This window comes from Pteropus vampyrus, unplaced genomic scaffold (assembly GCF_000151845.1).
Source record: "Pteropus vampyrus isolate Shadow unplaced genomic scaffold, Pvam_2.0 Scaffold307, whole genome shotgun sequence".
NCBI classification, from domain to species: Eukaryota; Metazoa; Chordata; class Mammalia; order Chiroptera; family Pteropodidae; genus Pteropus; species Pteropus vampyrus.
The window spans coordinates 2,066,943-2,077,845 of NW_011889088.1; the positions used below are offsets into that span (position 1 = coordinate 2,066,943).

General features: G+C 33.1%; 1 protein-coding gene across 4 annotated transcripts in view; it reads left to right on the plus strand.

The window, feature by feature from the left end:
* USP47 (ubiquitin specific peptidase 47) overlaps nucleotides 1–10,903 on the plus strand; it is a 100,627-nt gene that overhangs the window by 36,386 nt on the left and 53,338 nt on the right. For all 4 annotated transcript variants that reach the window (XM_011377261.2, XM_011377262.2, XM_023521603.1 and 1 more), the window contains 3 exons: nucleotides 4,247–4,450; nucleotides 6,545–6,658; nucleotides 8,134–8,272. In XM_011377261.2, coding sequence (XP_011375563.1) covers nucleotides 4,247–4,450; nucleotides 6,545–6,658; nucleotides 8,134–8,272 — 457 coding nt within the window. The remainder of the gene's footprint in view (nucleotides 1–4,246; nucleotides 4,451–6,544; nucleotides 6,659–8,133; nucleotides 8,273–10,903) is intronic.

Consider the following 10,903-nt stretch of genomic DNA (forward strand, 5'->3'; position numbering starts at 1 on the left):
CAAACAAACATGCTTTCATAGTTCCTAGAAGAACTATTTGTGTCAAACCACTTCTAGATGTTCCTAGCAGCAAGCTTATCTTTGGAAGAAAAATATGTTTTTATTGTTTTTATCCCAGTATGTTTTATATTTTAAAAGCAAGAATATGGTTTTATTCTTTAATACTTTTTTCAGGGATTCTTCAGACCTTGCTAGGAAATCTAGCTTCGTTTCTGCAGTGAGCATAGACAGAGAATACTCTCAGCATAGACAGTGTTAATATAACTGTTTTTGACTTTTCCCCTTATTCTCTCAAGTGTAATATGCTGAATTGTCCATAAAATAAGTGTTTTAATTTTATGCTATATACCTTTTTTGTATCTGGCTAGATTTTCTCTATAGAAAACTTTGTGCCCCTCTAATAGCCCACCTAAGTTATATTAAATGTTTTCCCTAGTGGAACATGCTTTAGACTTTTCTAAAACTTTGTACTGGTTTTCCCTTACCTGTTCTCTGTTATTCATCATAGAACTCTTTTGATTAAAAAATTGTGCTACCTTCCCTAAATTGTTGTATCCTCAGATATCTTACCCAACATTATCTTAATGTTGGGTGTAGTACTTAAATGGACACTCTCCCCGACCCCTTAGCAATGCCTCCATCACCAACTACATCTTTACCAACTAGAGGTTATGTGTGCTTAAACATATTTAGGTGTGTTTTTGTTAACTATTGCTATGGAACAGCCTACCCCCCAAATTTAGTAGCTTAAACAATAGCTGGTTCATTTGTTCACAGTTCTATGGGATTGGATTTGGACAAAGGCTCAGCTGGTCAGGTTTTTTTTGCTTCAAATGGTATCATCTGGAGTCACTACTTAGCTATGTTTGGCTGGTGGCTGGCTTTGGAAGGAATGTGCAAGAAGGCTTTTCTCACATGTCGGGTACTTCAGTGCTCTTCTAAGTGGTCACTTTCTCTTTGTGTGGATTGTTAGAGTTTCCTCACAGCATGGTGATCCCAGAGTAACTGGCTTTCGTTTGTGGTGTCTGGGTTATAAGAGGAATGTTTTAAGAGGTGGAGAAGCAGAAGCTGCTGATTTCTTAAGATCTTACTTAAATCACACAGTATCACTTCTGTCACATTCTGTTGGTCCTAGCTGGTCACAAGACCAGCCCAGATTGATGGGAAGAGGAAAAAGAAAAAAAAGGAAAAACAGTGGTAAAAATTTTAGCTATCTTTTAATTCACCTGAAGGTTATATTGCTTTTTTCTTTGGGCATAAGTAGAATCAGTCAGGGGTAGAGCTCCAAACAAATTAAGAAAGATAGCTACCTTATTTTTCCAATTCTAAGAAATACCTTTTCACATTCAAATGTTTTGAAAATTTACATTTTTAATATAATATGGTAGAGTTTTTTTATTTTGAAAAGTTGTTATAAAATTATTGGTACATCTTATTGATGTTATAATTGAAAGAAAAAAAATTTTTTTTTATCAGTTTCCAAATTGGGAGATGGGCAGTGGGGAGGAGAGAGATTTCACTTCAGTGTGATTAGTGTTGGCAATTATGATATCAAAAATTTAGATGGAGTCTATGGATATATCACATATTAAATGAGAAATAAAGAATGGGCTAGAAGATTGGATATAAAGTCATAGGATTTACAAGTGACTGTCTTGGAGCTTTAAAGAAGAGTAGAGTATTTTGTTTGTTTCAGTTATCCTAGAATTAAATTCAAGAGGAAAATGTGATTGGCCCCAAAATTCTGCTTATAGGAATTTTAAGGATACAGAAAAGTGCACAAATTTGTATGTAGGTGTTCATCATAGAATTATCTCTAAACTGTAACAAATTCTAGCTTAAGAGTCAGTAAAATAGAATTGATGGAACAAATTATTATTAATCCATGTAATAAAATAAAACTATTAAAATGATATAAAAAGTTTGAGAAAAATTATATATTTATAAGTAAAAAGTAACAAAACAGCATGTATGTTCTAACCCAATGTTTTTGTCTAAAAAGCATGCATATATATGTCTATGTGTGTGTGTACAGTACACTAAAATGTTAATAGTTATCTATGTTATAGGATTACAAGTGATTTTTACTTTTCTCTTTATACCCTTCCTATTAAAAAAAAAAAGGAGAAAAGTTACTTATAAGCAATGTGCAGAAAAGAAAGCTATTGTCATTAAAAAGAATAGAAGACATACATGGGATTAAATTTTGTGTTTAATATAGTACATTTAAGTCTTCAAATGAGATTCGGTAGGGGATACTTTCCTTACATTTTTGGGTGGAAGGCGAGAAGGCTGGATGGAGTGCCTGTACCTTGTGCTCACATATTTAAGGAAAGAACTAGGAACTGTTAATGCCTGGCCATTTGATGTTGCCACATCACCATGCTGATGTATACTGCTGTTTCAGCACTTCTGATTTCTGAAATCTTAGGTAGGGTCATCTTCCTTGGACAATCAACTCCAGCCTATCTGAAGCTTTAAAATTCTGGCCATTGTGGTATTTTGTACCTGGAAAACTTGAACTTACCTCTGAAATATACTACTGAAGCTATAAAAATGGATCTTTTGTAGTTGAAATTTAGAGTTGTCCATTCTTATTATTAACCAGGGTTTTTTAAAGGCGCACTTTATGTTTCTCAGTTTGGGATTAAAATATGTAAAACATTACATGTTCAGTATGACACCTTAAGTTAGTTGGTAGGTAAAGCTTATTTCTTCTCACAAGTATAATACTAATGTTCTTTTTTGTTATCCTTTTTATTTTATAGAAATGTATTTTCATTTTTAAATGGGTTATTGTTGATAATTAAATGTTTTGATTTGTTTGTAATGTAGTGCTAGCCAACCTGTTTTAAATGTTATGCTTCTTTTGTACTAATGTATTTCTGTTCTAACCTAATTGGATTAGACTTAATTTAAATATTCTCTTAAAAACGCAAAATCATATATAGCAGAAACAAATTATATTAGCTCATCAAGCAAACCAACTTTCTATCTTCAATACTAGTAAGTGATAATAAATTTATTTAAAAATAGATAATATAGTAGTAACAAAAGGTTGGGGCTGATATAAAAAAGAAGGAAAAAAGCAAATTCTTATATACAGCTCTAGTTTGTACAGTTCATATTTCTGGAAAACCTATTTTGGGCTGGTGAGAGATCCCTCAGTTAAATGACTGCAGCACTTGACTTTGATGGAAAGCAAGAGATTTACATAATCAGACTTGCATATTAAAATACTATTCTGGATTGAAGGAAGATAACATTGGAAGAGGTTAAACTTCTCAGGAAGCTATTGCTGTAATTTCTGTGTAAGATTCTGATTGCTGAAGGCCGGAAAAAAAAGCAAAAGGATGTCCAGAAGGTAAAATTGATAGAATTTGGTGATTGTGTGAGGTGAAGAAGAGGAAAGAGATGAGGAGAGAAAGAACTACTTCCACTCGTGTCTGATGCAGCCTGCTTCCCCTGTGGAAAGTGGAAAAGAAAAGCAGTGTTCTTCAACAGCCTGGGGGAGGGCATAGCTTCTTTGAGAAAGTGTCCTTAAAAGTTTTTTTTGTTTGTTTTAATCATCACTAAGTTATGCACTAAATGAAAAAAGAAGGAAGAATTTGTGACTCTAACTCCCTTCTACATTGGTAATTCAAAGTGTTTTTTCTCTTTGTTTTTCCTTGCCCCTCTGCTGGCTAATCTGTTTGGATAAACTTGACAGCTCCCAATGCATCAATAATGGGCATTTTTGACATGTAGTCTGTGGGTGCAGTAGCATGAAGGTCTTGAGGACTGGTTGCCTATGTCCCTTACATATAGATTTTGTGATCTTAGACAGTCCTCACTGCATTTCTATACAGTTTTCTTTAGGATATGCAGACATACTTGATTTGACTGTGTTCGCAAGGTAATGACATATTTTTAAGGATCAGATTTTGTTATTTTCAACTGAAAATTGCTCAGGTATACTGTCTTCATGGCTTGTTGACCATTGATATACAGACTTTTAAAAGGTGAAAGCAAATATCCACAAGAATGTTGATTTTTAAATATGCCCCATTTTTTCCAAAACAAACAAATGTGGTACTTTATATGTTTGACATATTCATTATGGTGTTTCAGAATAACAACACAGTAATACTGGCACAAAGAAAATAATATTTCGTGGGGTTTTTTGAATATTTAATTGTAGAAAATATGGCTATTTATAGTTGTTTTCCACTGGAGATAAATGTGTGTGTTTTTTTTTAAATTTCAGATAGAGAATGCTGCTGAAGAACCTAGAGTCTTATGTATAATACAAGATACCACTAATTCAAAGACAGTGAATGAACGGATCACTTTAAATTTACCAGCTTCTACTCCACTCAGAAAGCTCTTTGAAGATGTGGCCAACAAAGTAGGCTACATAAATGGAACCTTTGATTTGGTGTGGGGAAATGGAATCAATACTGCTGATATGGTAAAACCCTGGGCTTAAAGCATCTTCTCTTAAGCTACGAATAATATTATAGTCATTATTAGTGTTGTTATTAATGAGCATATTAAATCCTTTTTTAGTATAAGCAGAACTATAACATTAAGAGCCTATAGGCAACTCAGTAATTGGCATCCCTCTTTGTCCTTTGCCTTCATTCCTGATTCTATATTTGCTTATCTTAAAGTTTGCATCGTTAGTTTTTTAATTCATGTAAGATGACTATCATAATATGTCAACTACAGAAAAATTTCCAGTATTTACTGAATGGAATGATGTTCATCTTGTATTTTAAATGAAAAATGCAGGATGTAAAATTATATGTATTTTAGAATCTAATTTTTGGATAAGAAGAAAAAAATGTATATAGAAGGAGAAAAGAGTGGAAGGATATATACCCCAATGTTAACAGAGATTAAGTGCAAGATAGAGTGGTAGGCCTCTGATTAGGAAGTTTGGTGGTACCATGACTTCTACTTCAGGGATCTTACAGTCCAGCTGTAGAGACAGATGTATCAACAAATAATTACATTAACATGTTTTAAATATTATATTATAAATTTGCCATGAGTGCAAAGAGGAGGCATTGATCAATTTTGCATGGGTGAGTGATGGAAACTTTTGAGTTGGTTTTATCTGCACTATTAGAATAGTATTCTAGTCTTTTTTGTTTCCTCTCTCAGTCCAGATTCACCCTGCATACTGTTAAAATTATCTTCAGTCATCTTAAATCAGAGCACTTGTGTCACTTTCGATTTAAAAACCTTCAGTGACTGCTCACTACCCACCATCAATAAAATTGGTAGTCCAATAAAATAAACAAAAGAAACAATATTTAGTCTGTAACTTTGACTGTTCCCTGTCATATAACCATGTAACTGTAAGTTTAAAGGATGGTTCTCTAATGTTGTATATATCTACCAATTTTATTTATCTTTTAAGAAGCCTTACTTTGATGTTTCCTCCTGCATCTTTCTGGTACTAGGCACTATACAGATAGAACCTCATTTAATCCTTATAACCACTCTAAAAGGTAGGTGCTATTATAGCTTTGTATTATAGCTCATATTTAAGCTGAGGAAACTGAGTCACGAGGAAGTGAAGTATCTATAACTTGCCCCAAAGTCACACAAATAGCAAGTGGCAAAATCACTTAAATTAATTTTGTCCTTAATACCTCTACTTTTATAAAATGTTAGTTTCCTAAGAGGTACATTTTCATAAAATAAATCCTTCTAAAGAGACATTCATCATCTCTTTAAAACATTAAAACATTCCTTAGAATAACAAAAATGTTTTAAAAGAAAAAAATAAAGTGTTCATCCCTTCATGCATTTTTTTTCAACAATAGACTGGAGTGTGAGTGAGTCAGGCTTGGAGCATACAGGACCCCATCTTTCATTCACCAACTAGAGTGAATCAGAATGACAGCTAGGGTCGAAATTGCCCTAAAAGATAAAAGAGTTGGATAAAGACTAAATATCTTAGGTGTTTAATTTTCAAAGGAGTGATCACTTTTCATCCCCATTATATCCTCTGGATCCTAGCAATGGACTTAAAATACATATCATTTACTAGGACAGGCTTTTCCTTAAGGGGTCTTTCTAAAAGTGCCCATTTAGTTATATTACATAATTATTTTGGTTCTGGTGTTTAGTGTGTTGCTTATCTGGAAATTCTTATAAAAATATGTTTTTAGTTATATAAAATCTTTAATTTTCCTGAAAATCCATTAATACTATATTGCATACATTTTAGAGAACATAGAAACACAAATATCATAAATGTTAACATTACTTTTTTAACCTTTACCTTTTCTCTTTTCAGTCTTTTAGATGTTGAGGAATGGGAACATCTGGGATGCCTGTCAGTATATGCATTGTCACGGGGTTCAGCCATCCCATTACATGAGTAGATTAGTTCATTCCAAGTCTAGATTAACAGAATTTACCAGAATCTTTGTTTATGAAAAAATACTGTTCAAGCCCAATAATTGTAAATACGTGTTCGTTAGCATATTGTTTTATTTTATATTACAATTGTTTTCAAAATCTGAGATATTTTACTTTATGCCCATAGGCTCCGCTGGATCATACCAGTGACAAGTCTCTTCTTGATGCTAATTTTGAGGCAGGAAAGAAGAACTTTCTGCATTTGACAGATAAAGATGGTGAACAACCTCAAATACTGCTGGTAAACTATTTAGAAAGTCCTATATTCATAATTTTTGTGCACTGTCACCTACTACTTCAGAAGCAATTTTCCAAAGGAAGGAAGAGAGATGAGTTTTGTAATTTATGTATAATAAATTATTTTTCTATTGTACGTTGATTTGTTAGAAGTGTATATGTTCATCTGGTTATGTTGGTCATCCATAGCACTGTTGCCATGCTGGGAATACAAGTTGCCATCTTCAAAACCACCACCGCAGCAGTGAGGGAGGGTGGTTCTTGGATAAGTTAAAATGCCACAAAAATCTCCTACTGTGTTTCAGTGGCCTTTCCTTTGGTTAAGCATGGCTTGGTTGCTGTAAATCTTTGGCACTTTGGCCAATGATTTTTGTATTAGGGGGAGGGACAGGCCCCCAGAATTCTCTACTTTGCCATTTTCAGTCCTACTTTCCCCCTGCCTTTTGGCGGTGGGGAGAATGACTAGTTTGTAAGTTATGTGATCTGTTTCTATTCTTTTAGTGTTTACTGCAATTCATATTCCCATAGGTTTTCCTGTCTGGTCCAGTGGCCTTAGAGATCATCTATCCCAGTAACTCCCAATTTGAGGGGCATTTCTTTAAAAAGACTGAGAAAACCTGATCTGATTTAACCTTGCTGTTCTATAGACTGAGGAAAGGAAGGCTCAGAGAATTTATGGACTTTTTCAGAACCCTTCTTTTCAATGAAATTTTCCTTAGGAAAAGTTCTATTTGATGCTTTTCATTTAGAAGTCTGTTGTGAATTAGAATGCCTCTCTGGACAGTAGGTAATAACTAAACACAGGGCATCCATACTGAAGCAGTATCAGAATATGCTCTCTGACCTTCCTTAATCTCATCATTTATTTTTATGATATCACGAGAAGGTTTTAAGTAGTCTGACATTGAAATTAGCTATTAATTTAGGAACCTCTGGATTGACAATTTGGGAATTCATGTTTTAAAATGCATTGTAATTACTCTTCAGCTCTGTCTTAATTGTTTATGCTTATTTTATATCCCTTAATCCTTTTCACCATTTTCCTCATTAATAGAAGGTTTCTTATTGGAGACAGTAGGAAACTATCCATTTAATCGAACACTTAACTGAGTATCCTTCACCTGCCAGGTGTGCTTGGCAAGGATGTAAAAATGAGTGATTGACTGTCAGTAAGGAGTTCACAATAGTCCTTTTGATTTATTAGTACCAAAAATCTCCTTATTTTGTGCAAACAATATTTGAAAGAGAATTAAAGAAAATTGAGAACATAAGAACTTTGGAAGAGGACGTGAACACTTCTCTAAAGAGTTTTATTGCAGGCATTTTTCAAACATACCTACAGGAAAATGGTGAGGGTATACACTCCTTTAAATGTCTTGGTAATAACAGTAATAGTAATGCCTCAGCAATTAGTATATCTTTTTTCATTGTTTTAGCAACATTTACCATTCAGTAAATATTGGTTATGCTGCATTTTAGGAGGATTCCAGTGCTGGAGATGACAGTGTCCATGACAGATTTATAGGTCCACTTCCAAGAGAAGGTTCTGTCGGGTCTACCAGTGATTATGTTAGCCAGAGTTACTCCTATTCATCTATTTTGAATAAATCAGAAACTGGTAAGATTCTTTGTTGTTGTTGTATTTTTATGAAATATAGAGCATTAGATCCAGAGTAATGTTAGTGATCTCAAGCCTCATCCCTTTATTTTATGGATTAGAAAACTGAATTAGAACAAGAAAGTGGTTTCCCTGTTCTTCAGCCCATTGTTGTTTTTATCATTACTGTCACTATTTAATAATAAAGTAAAAAATATTGACTATTGTATTTTGAAGGAAGAACTTTTGGATAATTTTTTATTTTGAATTTAATCCTACATTTTTTATGTTGACTTCCTTTGAAAAGGAATGTCTCTGTTACCTCCTTTTGGATTAGAGTAGACTACAGAGGATACTTTGATTTTGAAGCAGATAGGCCAAGGTTATTTTATTAAACCTACTGTGTTATCTTTTAGTTTAATCATGTGTTTGAAATTAATCATGTAATTTAAAATTTCCTGTTGACTTTTTACCAAATATGGTTAAAGCAGAGTTTTGAATTTTTTCCAATTTATTGAACTAGTGCAGTCGCTTTACTTATATAAAAGTACATTCATTTATATAGAGTTGATTAATTGCCTAAACATATAATCATTTGGGGATACTTTAAAAAATGTGGGTTCCAAAGCGATGCAGATTTAGCTGCTCTGGAGTTGGCTGGATAAATTGCTTTTTGTTTTAAATAAGCATATTTTGTTTTAGATTATTTTGAGATAGTTGGAATACTTTGAGAAAGTTCCAGTTTTAACAAATCAAGATTCTTAAATTTTGCCTTGTATTTTGACAACCAGTTTAGCCTTTATGCAACAAATATTTACAGACCTCCTACTTTGTGCTGTGTATACTATATGGCTGTTTGATGCCTATAAATTCCTAAAGACTAAAACATACTTAAAAAATTTTTTTTCTCTGATTATACAAATGTAATATATGTTTATTGTCATACTATAAAATGAAAAAAGCGAAGATCACTTACATACAGTACTACTAGCATTAACTACTTTTAGTGATTATTTCTTTTTGTCTTATCTTTCCTTTATATGTTTGCTTTTAAGAAAATAGGGTAATAATGATATTAGCAGATTTTTATTTTATATTTTTCACTTAATACTATATAGGGAGCATTTTTGAATGCTCTTAAATGATATTTTAATATGAGATTGTAAATGGCTGAAAATTAGTGTTTCATTCATTGTATGGTTTAGGTATTTAAATTGTGTATTATGTTATAATGAACATTCTTGCACATAAGTTTTTATTTTCGTCTCTTATTATTTCCCTAAGGTAAGTTCCCAGAAATTGAATTACTAAGTTTGAATTTATTTTTTGAAATTTTAGAGGCCTTTGATATACATTGTCATGTAATCATAGTCTTTATTCCCAGTTAATGTTCCTCACACATCTCTACTCCACTCGATTCGCCTACCTGTACATTTTCCTCAGGTGTTCTGGATTAAGGAGTTGTGGTTCAAAATTTTGTTAGTGACTGTTGAATTTGCATTTTTCTTTAAGAAATTAATGTACATCTTGGTCCTGTGTACAAAATGTTTTCACTGGAAAATGCTGTCATGATTTCACCTCGGCTCTCGGAACACATTTCTCTATAATGCAGTGGGTTTGGAGACTTAACATATTCTTTTCTGTTTTCCTTGCCTACCAATCCCTCTGGTAGTCAGCTGTTGTTGATAGAAAATTGTTGGAGGTGGGGAGGTGTGAATTTTGAGGAATGGGAGTGGATTGAAGGCTGTTATGGACTTGGATGTGATTAGAAACTATAAAACTGGGGTATTTCATCATTTAAATCCACAATATCAGTCCGTGCCCAGTTTCTTTAACAATTCTTTTATCTACTCCAGGAGTTTGCCTGTTACATTCTATTTCATTTAGCTTGTTAAATGTTTACTTCATTATCTCTTGGTTCTGTTCAGTATTTCTGCATGTACCCTCTACAGAATGACATATATTCTCACATTCTCCTTTACTGGCTTATACTTAACAATATTGATTTATAGCTATTTTAGATATAGGACCCACTTAATAATAGTTGTCATTTGAAGTTTGTCAATTTATACAGTGCATACTAACAAAAGATTTCTATTAATTCAGTAGCATTTTATTCTTATTAGTCTTACTAAAATCTTTATATTTTAAGAAAATAGTAGTACATTTATGGTTCTGAGTCAAATACAAAAGGCTGTAGGTTTCTATGTGATTTTATTGCTAATGATAAAATCAATGAGCAAATGCAAAAATGAATTGTTTTTCCTCCCTCCTTCGCTTAACCCCTCCCCCCCCATCACCCCTTTTTTAAGCCCAGGGAAAGGAAATAAGGTCATAAATAAATGGTACACGATCACCATGTAAGGTATATAAAGGACAGTAGTAGTAGTATTCATTTACTTTTTAAAGCTATAGGTAGAGTGGTTGTCCCTAACAGTTGAGGAATTGGGGGAAAGAGATAGAGAAGAAGGCAAATCCCAGGCAGTCTCTGCAGAGAAGAAGGTGTAGAACAACCTGTTCTCCTGGTAGTGGTGTTCATGGGGAAGAGTCTGTTTATATGAATTAAGAATGAGATAATGCTTTTCATTATTAATAATCAGGCCAAATATATAGATTTGAGTTACTTGCAAGTCTTATGCACTTCCCCCCATG